The sequence below is a fragment of the Theobroma umbraticum genome, unplaced genomic scaffold, assembly GCF_002168275.2.
Source record: "Theobroma umbraticum cultivar Fairchild unplaced genomic scaffold, ASM216827v3 scaffold_1682.0, whole genome shotgun sequence".
Classification (NCBI taxonomy): Eukaryota; Viridiplantae; Streptophyta; class Magnoliopsida; order Malvales; family Malvaceae; genus Theobroma; species Theobroma umbraticum.
In genome coordinates, this window is record NW_018397290.1 from 252,834 (window position 1) to 269,822 (window position 16,989).

The 16,989-nt window shown below is 34.4% G+C and overlaps 3 protein-coding genes across 4 annotated transcripts; 1 reads left to right on the plus strand and 2 right to left on the minus strand.

Annotated features, from left to right (window-relative positions):
• The first annotated feature begins 4,933 nt into the window (after positions 1-4,933).
• Positions 4,934-8,241, plus strand: LOC110428678 (neurofilament heavy protein). The gene is given in 11 exon segments (XM_021444577.2): positions 4,934-5,225; positions 5,355-5,419; positions 5,517-5,572; positions 5,663-6,652; positions 6,750-6,828; positions 6,922-7,044; positions 7,141-7,263; positions 7,351-7,446; positions 7,532-7,719; positions 7,820-7,903; positions 7,905-8,241. Coding segments are annotated over 11 exon segments (2,004 nt in total). The 5' UTR covers positions 4,934-5,071; the 3' UTR covers positions 7,951-8,241.
• Positions 8,242-8,411: 170 nt separating this feature from the next.
• On the minus strand, positions 8,412-12,474 carry PIP (proline iminopeptidase). 2 transcript variants are annotated; one of them, XR_002446487.2, is made up of 11 exons: positions 12,247-12,474; positions 11,935-12,137; positions 11,711-11,809; positions 11,520-11,630; positions 11,354-11,416; positions 11,130-11,223; positions 10,670-10,767; positions 9,753-9,854; positions 9,518-9,631; positions 8,955-9,131; positions 8,412-8,816 (listed from the first exon to the last, which is right to left on the minus strand). XR_002446487.2 is itself a non-coding variant. In XM_021444531.2 (11 exons), the coding sequence occupies exons 1-11, from the start codon at positions 12,452-12,454 to the stop codon at positions 8,721-8,723; spliced, it is 1,263 nt and encodes a 420-aa protein (XP_021300206.1). In that variant the 5' UTR covers positions 12,455-12,471; the 3' UTR covers positions 8,412-8,720. The 2 variants fall into 2 exon arrangements, 1 of the variants encoding a protein (XP_021300206.1); XM_021444531.2 differs by having other exon boundaries at positions 9,057-9,131; positions 12,247-12,471.
• A 969-nt stretch (positions 12,475-13,443) lies between these two features.
• LOC110428656 (receptor-like protein kinase 7) lies at positions 13,444-16,987 on the minus strand. Its single transcript, XM_021444546.2, has 2 exons — positions 14,282-16,987; positions 13,444-14,119 (listed from the first exon to the last, which is right to left on the minus strand). Exons 1-2 carry the CDS (start codon positions 16,839-16,841, stop codon positions 13,725-13,727), a joined length of 2,955 nt encoding a protein of 984 aa, XP_021300221.1. The 5' UTR covers positions 16,842-16,987; the 3' UTR covers positions 13,444-13,724.
• Positions 16,988-16,989: the final 2 nt, after the last annotated feature.

Consider the following 16,989-nt stretch of genomic DNA (forward strand, 5'->3'; position numbering starts at 1 on the left):
AAATTAAAAATAAAAAAATAATGTAAATAATAAAAATTTAAAATTAGATATTATAAATTAAAAAAATAATTTTATATTAAAAAATAGCTATCAAAGATAATTAAATATTTTAATTAATTAAAAATAAAAAAATAGTTAAAAAAACTATTATAGATCATTAAATACATATTAATATTGATTGATTGGAAATAACAAAAATAATTAAAAATTAATAATATTGCAAGAATTTAGAATTGATAAAAAAATTTTAGATTTATTAATTATCTTGATTTTTATATGAAAAATGAATTAAATAATTAAAAATTAATAAAAATATAAAAAAGATAAAATAAATACTTATTAGATTTAATAAAATAAATAAATATTTTATTAAATATTTTATTTTTTGTATATTTTTAAGATAATTAATTATATTATTATTATAAAATTAAAAATTTATAAAAATTCAAGACTTAAAGCCACCGCTTTGATGACTTTACCCTTACGTCGGCACTAATACCCACTTGCAACCAGACAAGTGTCAACCAGCTTCCACTGAACCGTCGCCATAGTTTATATTATTATATTTGTTTCTCAATCATTCTACGGACACGTCTCCATCAGGGTTGGATCATCTAACCACGCGTTCTCTGTCCGGGAGCAATGGCAAATAATGGGAGCAAAAATGGTCCAGTGCCTTGACATGTGGCTTGACATAAATAGCAAGAGATAGACGAAGAAGAATAAACGATGATTATAATTAAGTTGTTATCTTTCTAAATTCTTTTAACTCTAAAAAGTTAGTATTTATCTATTATTCTATCAAAAGAAAAATAAAATAGAAAAGTTGATTTAATTGGTTAGTTTGTTCATTTTAATTTTAACATGATACTCTTTGATGCTATTTAGAATGTAAATTTTTGAACAAAAGCAGCAAAAAAGTTACCCATTTACGCTATAATTTTAGATTTTATTAAAAAATAAAAAAAATAATTACTCTTAAATAGAAAAAAGAAAGTCTAGATAATTAAATTAAATTTCTTCATTTAGACTTTACGCATTTCAAAAAGTAATTATGTGTGGTTTTATCGTTTGTGATACTTTATGTTTTTTTTTTATAAATATTTTTATTTGACTTAATGTTCATGAAATATATTAATTAAGTATATGTCGAATATTATTTTAGTTTGTTGCAAAAATAGAATAATGATAATTCATAATTAGGTAATATTTGTACAATCACAATACACAATACATGTATTAAGTTTAATGTTTTGAAAAAAATAAAAAAAATTGATAAATTAATTTTTTATTAATTAATGTATAAATTAATTATTTATTAATTTATTGAACAAATAATATCTAAATTAATTAATAAATTTTTATGATCACAAGGGTATTAATTTATAAAAATTTTACTGTATTTTACATCTTTTAATGATGTGAAGGAATATAATGTTAGTATCTATATTTTGGGCAAAATACGCTGACCTTTCTAAGTTTTGACGATAATTCTATACAAGTCTATTAGTATTAAAAATGGACAGTTTGTCATAAACCTGTAAATGGTCTCAACGAAAAAATAAAAAATGTCTAAAATACACTTCTTTTTTTTCCACTATTTTTCTCAAATCGATCGATGACACTCCTTTACATTGGTCGGTCACCTTGTGACTGCATCTAGCAGTTGAATGCTAGATTCGTTCGAATCTGTCCAAGGGGAGGGCGAGATTGATGCTCTTCTAGGAAGCATTGGGGGAGTGTAACCAGATCGCACTCCCATTAGGAGATCTGGTTAGAGATGGATTTGGCGTTCCCATAATCGAAGCTAAATTTTGCGCTCTAGCCTTGAGAACGTTAAAGGTAAGGTAAAGAGATTTTTTTTTTGGTAAAAAATTCTCATTTTCTTAATTTTTAATCATCATTCTATGTAAGTCTATTAATTTTCAAAATGAATAGTCTGTCTAAAAATATAAACACTATTAATAGAAAATATGAAAGAACTAAAATGCCTTTTCTTTTTTCTCTCATTTTTTTTTCAAACAATTGTGCTTCCCACCCTTGGGAGCACAAATCAAATGCTCCCTTGAATTTTTTTTTTTGCTCCCTTGATTTTTTTAAAAATATTTATATAATAGTAATTTTTAAAATTAATAAAAAGTAAAATTATCCTTTTAATATTACCATGTCTTTTAACTAATAAAAATACTAACGGTTGACTAAAAGCTAGACTTATGTGTTCAAGGGAAGTTTTTTTTGGAACGGAGTATTCCTTTCGAAAACTAATTGACTCGCTTGGAATTTCGATTAAAAGTTAAAGGATCTACATATTTTACCTTTTTTTAATAATAGAGAAAAAATTATAATTTATATAGGATGGAAATTTTTAAAATTAATGAAAGGTAAAATTATTCGATAAATATTACCATGTCATCAAACTAACAGAAACATTAATAGTTAGTTAACCGCTGCACTTGTGTCTAACAAAAGATTTTTTTTGTTTGAAGCAAACTGTTCATTTCAAATATTAATAGAGCTATGTGAAATTATAATCAAAACTTAAGAGAGTCTGGTTATTTTACCCTATATTTATTTTCATGATTTTATGTACTTTTATTTTACACCTAATAGATTTTTCATGATAAGTTGATTAATTATTTATCATTAATCAAAACATCATTTGCCATTTAATATCTTAACACGAAGTTGTATGGAAGACAAAAATGTCACGTGATCATGGTAATATGCCACAATAGTATGTCCTATCACCATTTACTATGACATCTTAGTATAAAGCTATTTGTCATTTTATACCTATGTAGCTTTAACGTGAAAAATGAAAAATACCACAACATGATCATGTCATGAAAAATATCACATGATTATGCTAATATGTCACAACAACATATCATATCATTATCTACCATAATATGTTAGTATAACATTACTTGTTATTTTATACCCATGTGGCATTAACGTGAAAAATAAAAAATAACATGACATGATCATATCATGAAAAATGTCGCATGATCATATGTCAATATGTAATAACAGTATGTCGCATGTTAGCATAACATCAATATGTTATGTCACCATTTACTATGACATGTTAACTTGCCACATTAATATCATATGGTATAAAAATGACAACTAATATTGTTATTAATCAACTATTAATTATAAAAGTCTGTTTGATCAAAATTAAAAATATAATGACTTAATTAAGCATAATAAAAAACATAGAAACTTATTTGAAATTTTCTGAATAACTTATGAGCTTTTTAAAATATTATGCCAAAATTCAATAAAAAAATCTATCAAGCATATAATTTTAATAATATATTAATCAAATTTTTAAATTGATGTAAAAGAGTCGTTACCAATCTTTTTTTATTTAGGTGTGATTGGTCACTTAAATAAATCTATCTTTTCTAATGAAATCCTATATTCAACTTAAATGCATTAAAAATAATATGTTTCAATGTATGAAATGGATTAACTTTGGAACTGCAGTTACCTGTGAAAAAGTATTAGTAAAATGGTACCAAATTGATCATGTCTTATCTTTTACTTTATTAAATTTTAATTCCATATTTAATTTTATTTTTACTAATCAGTTTGTATATATATTTTTTAGAAAAATTCAAAACGGTGAAAGAAAACTTATCTCAATTTTTCCAACATGTTGGCAAAAATTAAGAAATTTTACTTAAATAAAAACTCTTCTTGACTTTCCCAACATATTGGTAAAAATCAAGAAATTTTATAAAACCTTTTGTGAATTTTTCCAAGTTTTGAAAAAAAAAACCTAAAAATTAAAAAAAAAATTTCTCAATTTTTCCAACATTTTGTCAAAAATTATGAAATTTTTATTAATAAAAACTCTTTTTGACTTTCCCAATGTTCTAGCAAAAACAAAAAATTTTATGAAAATCTGTTTTAGAATTTACCCAATGTTTTAGCGAAAATCCAAAAAATTTGAAAGCAAAAAGCTTTTTCTCAATTTTCCCTGGAAAAAATTGAGAAAACTTTTATTAAAAGAAAATTTTGACTTTCTTTAACTTGATGTGGTCAAAACTTTTATCTTGATTGTCATAACAAATGACTACTCTAATAGTTAGATGTAAAAGAGAAGTTATCACTATTTTTTTTTTATTTAAGTGTGATTAGCTATCTAAGTAAATCAATTTTTACTAATGAAATCTTAAATTCGACTTAAGTTTATTAAAAAAAAATAAAAATTTCCTAATTTTTGCCAACACGGGAGAGTCAAGATGTTTTCTTTTAATAAATATTTTCTCAATTCTCGTCAACATGTTGGGAAACTTGAAGAAAAGTTTTTTTAAAAAATTTTTTTTAGATTTTCGTCAAAACATTGAAACAACTCAAAAAAGGTTTTTACAAAACTTCTCGATTTTCATTAAAAAAAACTTTTATTGTGTTATCATAATTTTTTCTAAAAAATTTATCATAATAATAAATTTTATTATTTTTTTATGATTTAAAATTATTACTGTCTATCCTATTTTAATGGTACAATAGTCTCCAGTAGTATCTACTCAAAAATTGACTCGACACTATTTTTGTTAAAATTAAAAAAAAACAAAAAACAAAAAGCAAATTTTGTAAATTGGGTTTTTAGAACCTAATGGATAATTGCTGGTGATGAGGATCTTTTTTCACTTGCTTAACAAGTTAATGGTTGTTTCAAGGATAATTTAGTATTTGATATTCAAATATTAAATTTCTTTTAGTTTCTCACTATGAATTATTCTCCTTAAAACAAAATTATTATTTTCATTTTATAATTTTTGACCATTTTTCACTTCTTCCTTAAAAATTTTGGATTAGAAGACGATTGGGACCAGCGGGAAACGGTTGTTGATTCCAAAACTAAATTTACAGAAAAACCCTTGTGATGCAAATTGTATTACGATCATGTCTCCAACGGCTACTTACAGAACCTCCCGACGAATTTAAACCAATCTTCTCAGGGTTCGCCTTCCAAGAACTACTGCCACACCCTTTGCCTCTCTACCGGCTAGTTTCCTTCTACCACGCTCCTGTTCTCTCAGATCTACGGCGACAATAAATGGACGAAATTCAGATCAAAGGCGCCGCCGCCGAGGAAGAAATCGGAGACGACTTCTACGAGAAGATCGAGGCTCCTAAGTTCGTGGACCTCACCGCACCCGATCGTTGCCGCACCGAAGACGATGACGGTTACTGGTTCTGCCACCGTGTCGGTGCGTTTCCTTTTCTTCTTTGTAACTTTTTCTACTTAAGCTTAAAATTGGTATTGGGTTTCCTTGATTTTGGTAAATCAAGCAGATGTTCATTGACTCCTAATGTCCCAACGCTTTGGTGTTGCTTAGGATGTGATCAGAAGCATGAAGAAGAAATGGATTCTGAAGCCATTTATAAGAATTTTGTTCTTCGGGTTTGTTACCAATTCTTTTTTCCTTGTATCGTTCCATCCATTTTTCTTATATTGTAATAAGCGATTGATCAACTTGAGAAGCATTTGAATTTTTCAGGTTATGGCAGCTAGGAGTCCAAATGTTCGGCTTCGAAAGGCTCTTAAAGATGCAAGGTATACACATGAAAATCGTCTTCCTTTTCTTATTTCTTAAAGGACATCTTGCATTGACATTAGTACTTTTGCTTTTCATGGTTATGTTAGTTCAACTTTGCAATGTCCACGTACTGTTCCTGCTAAATCTTCAAAGTCTAGAGTGTCAAGATTGGCCATGATTTCATCAATTTCACAGAAGATGGGTGAAGCCAAAGCGAAAGTTAGACCTTCTCCTAAGCAGAATGCAACCACCCCAAATGTTAAGGCAGCAAAGCAAGCATCTGCTAAAGCCTTGACTACTCCAAAGAACAAAAAGGGTCTCTCAAATCCAGGAACTTTTCGAAGTCTTGGGAACCCGAAACCGACTACCATTGAGGTACCAAAGTGTCGAGTGGTGGCCAAGGCTTTGGTTTTTCATTCTCCAAAGAAGATAGTGAAGTTGAAGAAGTCTGTAGAATTGAGTAGTTCCTTAAGAAAGATATGTGCAGAGATGAAGAAGCTTGATATCACTGATGCAAGTAAGAAGAATGCGTTGGGGTGTAATAGACCTTTAGATTCTTCAAGGAAACAACTAAGAGGAAGAGAGGTTAAAAGCCGGGTATATGATTCTTTGAATTCTCAGAATCAGAAGAACAGGGAAGCTAAATCTTTAAAATGTTTGAAGAAAAAGAACAAGGAAAAAGACTTGCAGTTGTCCAGGGGGCCTATGTCTCATGAAGGGAATGAAAGGGATTCAACTGACAAGGAGATTGAGGCGAAATCGAACGATGGTTCTTTGGAAGTTTGCTCTACATCAGGTACTTGTAAGAACCCTTCAGAGAGCTTGGAGCAAACAATAGATGAGAAAGTCAAAATTTCATCCCTATCAAATTCTGGAGACAATGATGCTCCCAATTCCCAAACTGGAGGGCACAATGAAAGGAATGAAAGGATCAGCCCCGAAGAGAATATTGAACCATGTTCAAAGGACAAGGAAATCCCTGAAGCCGTGGAGAGTGATGACAAAGAAAATTCTTTGGGCTCTCACTCTAAATTAAGTGAAAGCAAAGTCATGGAAAATGACGATAAGGAAAACACATCAGCTTTTGATGAAAACAGGTATGGAATTCATGACATTTGTTTTATATTTTTCTTTTTTATTATTCACTTAATTATTCAGCATTCACCATTGAATTTGCATGATAATTAGTTGCAGAAAATTGAATTGCACCACGAGAAAGCTGGTGAAAAAGGATGTTCTTGGCAGGCATGAGACTTCCAAAAGTATTCAAAAGGTAACTTGTTTAAAAGAATGTCACATTTTTTGTATCTGTTTCTTAATCATATGCCATCATTTCACTTTCTGATACCCGTCCATTGTGATGCAGGTAAACAAATTAATCAACAAGACATCAAAAGAGAACTCCACATCTGCAGTCAACAGCACTCAAGGAATGAAGTACAGAAAACCTAAGCCCACAAATCCCAAGCCTTTTCGGCTTAGAACTGATGTATGCAAAATTGTTTATTGGGAACGTGGATAATATTCAAAAGAAGAAAGGCAGAAAAATTTTTCCATGTTATCTGATTATCTACTGGTTGTTCAGGAAAGAGGAATTTTGAAGGAAGCAAACTTGGAGAAGAAGCATTTTCAAGCACCTTTGAAAGAAACAACCACCGTTCCAGGATCCCAAACTGGAAACTTATGGAGAAAACATCAGAATGTACAAGTGAGTGCTTTGAGTTTAGACCTCTCACTATACCCCAGGGAGTAAATAAAGCTTTTAAGACTAACTTTTTTCTTCCCTTGAATACAGAGAAATGAAAAATGCCTTGGACAAATTGAAACTGTTAATTGTGCACTTGAAGGAATTGACAATGAATCAGATACAAGAACGCTAAAGGGTCTACCAGTAAGTTAATTTCTAAGAACTGTAGAAAAAAGAGTTTTAAGTCCTGTCTATTGCTGAAATTACCCTATGATACTATACTCTGTAGCAAACTATGAAAACCTCATGCTCAAGGATTTCGAAAGGAGCTATAGACAGAAAGCTTTCTACCACTCCACAGAAACCTACTGTTCCTATGCATCAGAAAACCAAATTGGAAAAGACAGCTCAGAAATCCGAGGGTAGATTGGAAAAGATAAATTCACCATCCATCAAGCCGCTAGTGAGACCACGAGGGTAAGTGCAATCCTGTTCAGAAACTACCCTGTGCTTTATAAATGAAAACTAGTGTATGTTCGTTCTCTAACTGTCTAAATTGGATTGCCTATTCTTGCAGGGTTGCATCAAGTAGGAAGACATTGGTTTCAAACATGAAACCTGGCCAACTTGGTGTAATAAAGCAAATGTCACCTACAATGTCCAGAACCAGGGAAACATCAGACCCTGACGAGAGTGGAACTTCCTTAGCTACTAAACCTCAGGGAAGAAGGCATACAACCATTCCAAAGGAACCAAACTTCCATAGCATTCATGTGCCTAAAAGCTGCACAAGGAGAGTATTGTAGCGCACATGTTTCATAATCGTCAACCTGTTTTCGTTGAATTAGATTTGCTTGCTGTGTTGTTATTAACATTATCATAATCTTAAGGGAAATATTAAATTCCTTTAATGTAATTGTTTGTAAGCTGTAACATTTGTGATACAAGAATCATTTGTATTAATTCCTTTACAAGATATAAATATTTTTATTTGTGTCACTGTTCCTTGTTCATGTCATACTAGAACCCCTGTTCTTCCCATCTCAAACTTAATGTCTCAAGAATATAAGTAAAAAGAAAAAAATCAGTTCAAACATGACAGTATCAGAACGAAAATTGCAAATCCATTCCATCAAATTTCTGTCTAACCGGTTTCCATTACCAAAATCTGATAAATATGCCATTCTTATTGTTGTTTTATTGCTCTCTTCTGTCCTTCATTTCTTTTATAAAAAGAAATAGTAAAGAACAAAAACCACAGTTTAAAGAAACAAAGCCAACAGAAATGAAAAGCCTACACAGATGAAGCACAGCTATTCAACATTATACGTGAACCGACATTCTGTTAAACATTCTTCAAATGATATCTCAAACTACTGCCCTTTATGATGGATGTCAGGGCATATCAATGTGTACGCCTCTGCAATTTAGGAATGTAGTCAGGCACTGCAACTGCATGCTGACTCTAGTTTTCAAGGTTAATTCTTTAAAAGTTTTTTCAGCTTCTCATTTGCAGCCACAAGTTCAGCTGCTATTCCTGGTTCGTTCGCTGAATGCCCAGCATCTGAAACAACCTGACCAGAACAATAAAGTGACTTGTCCATTAAGCAAAAGGATGTAGAAGCGATAAGAATAGTCTCCAAAGTTGGGTGATTGCAATGCAAATGCAAAATGAACAAGAAACACTAAAACATAAATTCTCAAAGAGCAACCTGCTGCAAGGAAGAATTTGGCGCAAGGTATGATTCCATCTGGCATCCCCAACATGTAAAATCACATCTTCAACAGGACAAATAGCTTATTCTAGTTCTTACCTTAAAATCTGCCTCTGGAAATCCTTTGTGGAGATCCCAAGCTGACATCATAGGGCAGCAAACATCATATCTTCCCTGTTCAAGTGGTTCAATGGTATCAGACTCAGAACATAGAATTTCAAAATGATTCTTCAAGTTACACACGCACAAAATTCTAGAATGCAAGATAGAAGTTTTTGGTCTTATTCACATGTCAAAGATATCATACAGCAGCAAAAATTCAAGAGTAGCATAGCATGGGACTCTTTTGGTATTATTCAGTAAGCATTTAGTGCCCTTAATTTTCTACCACCATGTAACAACTGAAAAAGTTAACTGCTTACACGTACAATGACACTTTCAAGTAAACAATTCAGCACAAAACTCTATATTAACATGTTTGCAATGCTGTCTACTTAGAAAATCTTAAGAACAAGCAAAAAGGTTGTCCCCGATGTCTGGGTAGTAAATGTTATACATACCTGTACAACTGTAGTATTAATATGCCTTATCTTGTCAATATTGTCCAACAAGAATGAATCTGAAGGAAAGAATCCTTTATTCACAAAGTAATGGTTCTCAATCCTTGCAAAAGCCTAAGCAGAACAATGAATAAACAAATCCATCAAATTTGCAGCAAAATCTTACCATCTTCTTTAGAGTTTTCTATAATTTCCAGTTCTAGGTCAAACTGGTCTTCTTGGTTAATCAACTTACCAGTGAAAAATTATCATCGTCCCCTCTCTTGATGTTGTCTTCATTTGGTAGAAGATGGGCAGTCATCATTTCCCATTTGGTCCATGCCCTAGCAGCTGCATACTAAGAAGTTAACCAGAGAGTTAACAGAAAACATTTAACGATTGCCGACATAACAAACAATGCAAGCTCACGAGTCTCAACCAAGAATCCAACTTTGCTTAGAGTATCAACAACTTTCATTTTAGGCATGAACTTTTTGCCAAATGAAGGCAAACTCTGATTTTCCCTTCTTTTTATGAGGACAAGTGTCTAAATCTTAACCTAATAGGACAAGACCTCCAGCCATAATAGCTATTGCTGGATCAATAGGGTAGAAGGATTAGAGCTCTTGCCACAATACTAATTCATGGATCTGTAGGGGAAGGTATAATTATAAATATGGAATAATATTAATGAATACTACCTTGAAAGACAAAGATGAGTAAGATGGAAGACCAAATATCGAGGTTGTCATACAGCACATGAATGAATAGATCTAAGAATCCAGTAACAGGATTGATTCAGAGAAAACAAGTTTAAATGCTGCAATAGCTTAAACATTTCAAGAAGGAACATCATCAGGCTGTCCATAAAATTACAAGCAAAACAAAGTCGAGAATCTCACTAGAGAATAAACTATAGCAAGCAATATAGGTTCCATGGAAGACACTACCACCGATTCCAAACAGATTCCAATTAAGCAACCAAACTCAAGTCATGCTTTATTCGATTGGCAGGGCTGGCTTTTTCTCTTTTATAAATTTAGGCATGATTTCTGATATTTACTCTCCACATTAAAAAACAAGCAGCAGACGAAAAAAAATATAACAGGTTCAAGAATGAACAAATATACAGGAAGGAAAGCAATGAATCCAAATGCAGATGACTTGTCTTACTTGTGTTTCCAAATCATCAGAATTCAGTCTCTTGTGGTAAGCATTAACAAAGCTCTCCCTCTCATTTTCTGGAATAAGATCCCTAAATGGCTCCCAAGCTGTGTATTTAGAAGAAATGCATATCCATTCAGTGATTACCTTTGCATATTTTAATCAGCACCCAGCAGGAAGGCAAAAAATCATATTAAAAAACAAAAAAGTCTCAACATAACACCAATAAAATATGGGTCTAAATCATTGAGAGTGTTCCTAAGCAATCTGAAATTTCTTTATCGTGCATGGGTTTACTTTCACTGCCTCCATATCCCAAGGACTTGAAATTCGTTAAAACGTTACAAATCAAACCTCTTTCCATGTATCTGGAAATTAAAATCTCATGGCAAAACCAACAACTTATCTTACAACATGAGAACAACCGTCCTTTGCAATTAGACCAGCAAAGAATGTGCATGGAACATACCATCAGGGTAAATAGCAGCAGCACCACCTTCATAAAACCAATCAATCTCTTTCTTCCGCAAAAGGAATATCCCTCTTAGAACCAAGCCAGTAACCTTACAATAAATGATGGAGAAACTATCAATTTAAACTAAAGGGGAGGAACTCATGGAATTGCAGGTAACCTGATTGACGTATCAAGAGTTCCAACCAACAAAATAACGGATAATCAAGCAGGTTATGCACCTTGTCAGGATGTGATTGACTGTAAGCAAGAGCAAGTGTACTTCCCCATGAGCCACCAAAGACCTGAATAATCAGAACGCAAATAAAAACAACATGGTTAACTCAACCAAGAACTGCTAATCCAAACGTGACATTAATTAAGTGATTAAAAACCACATATCAATACCTGCCATTCTGGAATTTCCAAGTGTTCTCTTAGCTTTTCAATGTCATCAATTAGATCCCATGTAGTGTTCTCTTCCAAGCAAGCATGGGGCGTACTCTTTCCTGCACCACGCTGGAACAAGACATATATGCTAATTAGAGGTAAAAATAAAAAGGATAGTCAACAGTTAACATAAAGGCTCATAGCGTCACCTGATCAAATAAAATGATCCTGTAAAATTCAGGATCAAAGAATGTTCGATTGCTTGGTGTTGTTCCTCCTCCAGGTCCCCCATGAAGAAACACAACTGGCTGCAAAACATGAACAGAATTGACAATAAATCCAAGGTAAAAGATATCCCGCCTCATTCCTAACAGCTAATGCTACATTAGAAAAAAAACAATTCAAGACGAGGATACAGGCAATGGATGCTCACATGGCCATTTGGGTTTCCTGATTGCTCCCAGTAGATTGTATGAATATCAGAAACCTTGAGAAAACCAGTGCTATATGGCTCTACAGCTGGATAAAGGTTCCTGTTAAGCTCTTGAATTTCCTTCCCTGACTCCATTAAATCACTTAACTGAGTCTCAGTCTTATAACTAACCCTTTGCAAAAACAAAGATGACGTCTTTTTCCCTACAGGCAATCAAAGCAAGCAAATTTCAACAAACCCACATGCACAAACGAATAAAAAAGAGAACTTGAGCATTTTGAGTAAAAGAGAAAAGGGCAAGAGGGAAGGAACCTGAGAAAGTGCAATTGTTGGAAATTGAAGCAAGGGATCGAGGGAAGTGAGGAAGGGAGGAAGGAATTGTGGGAAGTGAGTACTGAGTGAAGAGAGAGTTTGATTTTGGGACAAATTTAATCCCTAACCTCATTCTTACTATATGGTGGCTTTCACATGAGTAGGATGCCCCATGCCTGCCTGATAATGAGGCTTTACCGATAAGCATTGCATTGGGGCATCGAATTAGTCTCCTAGGCACATAAAATTAACCCCTTTGGAATATTGGATTATTGTCTTCTACTGATTTGGCATATTTGGATTATGTTAATCTTATCCTCATTCCCTGTTTTCTTGTACCAAACTCACCTTAAAAAGCACAAAACTTCAGTATACTTTTACCCCAAATTATAGCTTAATAATTTGTTATTAAGGTCCTCTAATCTTTTATTATTCTTGGCAAGTTGCGATTGAGATGATTCTCTGATTAAAAGATAAGCCAAGAACTTTGATTCTTGAAGGGTTGATATACTGAACAAAAATGTTTATTTGGTGCTGTACTTGATGCTTCTTTTACAATTTTGCCTCGTGTTTCCTAAACTTCTGATAATAAGAAAATAGAAATTGAATTACCCAAGTTGTGTGCTATCCCTTCCCTTGTGACTGTTCTAGGAACCTTTCAACAAATCCAAATGACACTTTGATTCAATGAACGTGGAGGTATGACTAAAATTTGAAGCTTCCAAACCAGTCTTGGGCAAACATGTGACCAACTTCACGAGCTTTGGCCTGCCCTTACTTGATCTTCGATGTCAAATGCTTTTAGACATTTTAGTCGAAAATGGAAACTTTGAGCCCAGGCCTTAGTTTCAATGCAAATATTCAATGTTCAAAGGCAAATATAGTCACAAAATGTTCTTTGAAATTTTCCCAGGCAACAATTCATTTGTTATTGTCATTATGCATCTAACCCTTTCCCATTTGCTACCCTTTTTGGAATTGAGGGCCCTCGTTTGTGTTGATGAATGATCAACCAGGCTTCTTTCCACGCCAGATGAAGTTGGTTTTAGAACTAGAAAATTGGGAGCTTCTTTGTCATCAGGCAGGGCAATCCAGAGTGATATCATCACTGATTTATGCTGTAGTTTTTTAGCTTTGTATTTATGCTACTAGCACTTTTGTCCCAAAAGATAGCATTTGTTTTTGTACATCAGCCGGTTAACAGAGAAAAGAGCCTTGATTACATTATTTGATTCTGAAAGAAAACTGGTGCAACTATAATACAAAGGAAGAAAAGACACCAACATAATTATATTTTTCATCTGCTATTGCCAGCCAGAGAATCTGCTGCAGCTACAGTTGAAAGTAACTTTGCTCTCTTCTATCAGCTAAGAAAAAGAAAAAGTCTTCCTGGTGCTTAGTGCTTACTCAGGGTTTCAAATTCCTTGACTTCATGGAAAATCAATCTTCAACCATTACTGGATGATGAGTTCAAAGGCTCAGATTAACTTGCCATTGTTCTTCCAACTCCCATTGGGCCTACTTTCACCATTTTTATGAACAATGATATCAGTAAGTTTACCAGGTTCAGCCTCCTCCAGCATTTGAACTACTGCTCTCATGCTAGGTCTAAGTGCAGGAAACTTTGTTGTGCAGAGAACTGCAATCCGTAACACGTTGATGGCATCTTCCTTTAGACCCTCTGAGATGTTCGAGTCCACCACCTCAACCAACTTTTCTTTGCTCTTCAGTTTGTTTTGGATCCAGTACACTATGTCCTTGTTCTCTCCATATTCTGGCTCTACCGGCCTCTTTCCTGTGACCAACTCCATCAAGACAACTCCAAAGCTGTAAACATCGCTCTTTTCGTTTATCTTGCATGTGTATGCATACTCTGCCACAAAAACAAAAGTAAAAAAAATCAATTTTCTGCAGCAATATAAACTTTTAAATGCACTTTATCCATGCCGCTATAACTTATAATGATGAGTAGTAGGCGCTAACATTGATCAACACACACAATAATACTGAAGAAAACAAAGGAGAAGAAACTTACCAGGAGCCATGTAGCCATGAGTTCCAGCTATAACATGAGTCCAATCCCCTCCACCACCATTCTGCACAATCTTTGCAAGTCCAAAATCAGCAATCCTTGGCTTCCACTCTTCATCTAACAAAATATTGCTTGACTTCACGTCGCGGTGTATAACAGGTCTATCATATCCATGGTGCAAATACTCTAACCCTCTAGCAGCCCCTACTGCAATGGCATATCTCAGCTCCCAGCTCATCTTTATCTTGTGACATGAGTGCAGCCTATCCCACAAGCTCCCATTAGGTAAATACTCATAAACCAGCAGATTGCTATCCTCACTTGTGATGCTGCAGTACAGCTTCACCACATTCACATGCCTAATGGCACTCAATGCGGCCACCTCAGCATCATATTCCATTGACCGAAAGTTCCTTTCTGTTAGCATAGCAGCAGTGCTTCGGTAGCTTCTACGGTTGCCAGAATCTGAGGTCCAAATATGCTTCACAGCCAGTTCTTTGCCATCTACCAATTTAACTTTATAGACATTTCCCGATCCTCCTTTACCTATTAAATTCTCTGATTTGATGGCATCAATGATATCCTTTTCGGTGAAACTTAGCATGTGATATGATTTCATGTCCCATGAACCCTGCCTCAATGGATGATCAAGATTACTCTGCCTTGCCCTCACAAACAGGTAACATCCTAGTGATATAAGCAGGACTAATATTCCAGCTATGAAACAAGATAAAAATGTTGGAAGATGACTAGATCTACCAGGATTTGATGAACATGGCTGAAAGTCATCCAGATTTGAGCTGCATAAGCCTGGATTCCCCTCAAAGCTATCCTTGAAAGCCTGAATAGCTAGAGATGTGGGTATGGGACCAACCAACTTGTTGTTGGACAAGTCTAGAAGGCTTAATCTCGAAGATGAAAAAGTAGTTGGAATTTCACCAGAGAGTTTGTTATCAGAGAAATTCAAGGAGTTCAGATTACGCAAAGATCCAATAGAATCAGGAATTTGCCCAGAAAGTGAGTTACCAGCAAGGTTTACATCAGTCAGAGAAACACATGAGCCTAATGAGTCCGGCATTGTACCAGAAAACATGTTACCATTCAAATAAAGACTGCCAAGGTGTTTCAATTCTCCAATGGTTGCCGGAATTTGGCCGGAAAATTTATTTGAAGTAAGCTGAATTGAGACTAATGATGAAGCTTGAGAGATTGAAGTAGGCAATTCACCTGAAAATCGATTATTGGCCAAAAATAGTTGTGCAAGAGACTTAGCATTACCAATATCACCTGCCACTGGACCTTCAAATTGATTCATGGTGAGATCAATTATGGAGAGATTTGGCAAGCTCCATATTCCAGCAGGAACTGTACCAGAGAGAGAATTGCTATTTATTCGTAAACGAACCAAGGACTTACAGTTTGTGTAGCTTTCTGGGATGGTGCCAGTGAAGTTGTTCTGTAGCAAAAGAAGTTCAACCATTTTGCCATTCTTGCACATGTCTGGTGGTATAGGACCTACCAAAAGGTTCTCCGAAACATCTATGAAAATGAAATCTGACCACGAGCCAATTTTTGCAGGAAGCTGACCGGTGAGCTTGTTCCTGTAAAGTGACAATCCTTTAAGGTTCTGGAATTCACCAAACTCCTCAGGAATCTCTCCTGAGAACTGGTTTTCAAGGAGCTGCAAAGAAGCAAGCTCTTTCAAGGATCGCAACTCTGATAGGTCGCCTTCAAGCATATTCATTGACGCATCAAAGTTCACAAGACTTGTGAGATTCCCAAATCCAACAGGAAGTTTTCCTGACAATGAGTTGTTGTAAAGCTCCAGTTGCCAAAGTTTGTTGAGTTTCACAATTCCGGCTGGGATTGGACCTGACAACCTGTTATCAGAGAGTTCAAGATTTTGTAGCTGAGTGAGGTTCTGAATTCCCTCAGGAATCTGTCCTGTGATGCTGCAATTCGTGAGATAAAGCCAATACAACTTCTCAAGCTTCAGGACCTCCAAAGGAAATGGAGTTAAGTCAAAGGGATTGTCACCAAGGCTTAAGAAAGTCAGTTCTGTGAGATTTTCCAGTGATTTCCATGGGAAACGCCCGAAAAATCCACTATTGTTCAAATTCAAGAACTTCAATCCATTTAAAGAAGACAATTCAGGCACTTCTCCAGAAAAAGCATTCCGTCCCAAATCCAAATACTGCAGCCCTGCACATTTCTTCAGGTCCTCAGTAATCTTGCCATGCAAAGAATTGTTTCCTAGATCAATCTTCTCCAGGTACTTTAGCTCGCAGATGGAATCAAAAGGAAGAGAACCAAACAACTGCTGTTGGGGAAGATTGATTTCCTTCACGAATCCAATCGAATTGCAAACAACTCCTGTGAAGTTACATGGAGAATTTCCCTTTGTCCATGAACTGAAAACATTAGTATTTGACCTTTCTAGAGCAGACCTGAAGTTCAGCAATATCTGCAGCTCATCAGCCTCTGCAAAAGAAATTAGGGTCAACAAAAGAAGAAACAGAAACATTGTAGAAGGCCATTGCCGGAAGTTTGGCCGGACCGACATGGTGGCCAGTCAAGGCTAATTGAGCCTGCAGGTGTAGTGTTTTTTCTAACTTACGTCAGCGTTGTAGTAAGCGAAGTGCGGAAATGCAACAAACTATTGGTTATAACACGAGAGCTGCTTTGAGAGGTTGAAAATTTTGAGCACAGTT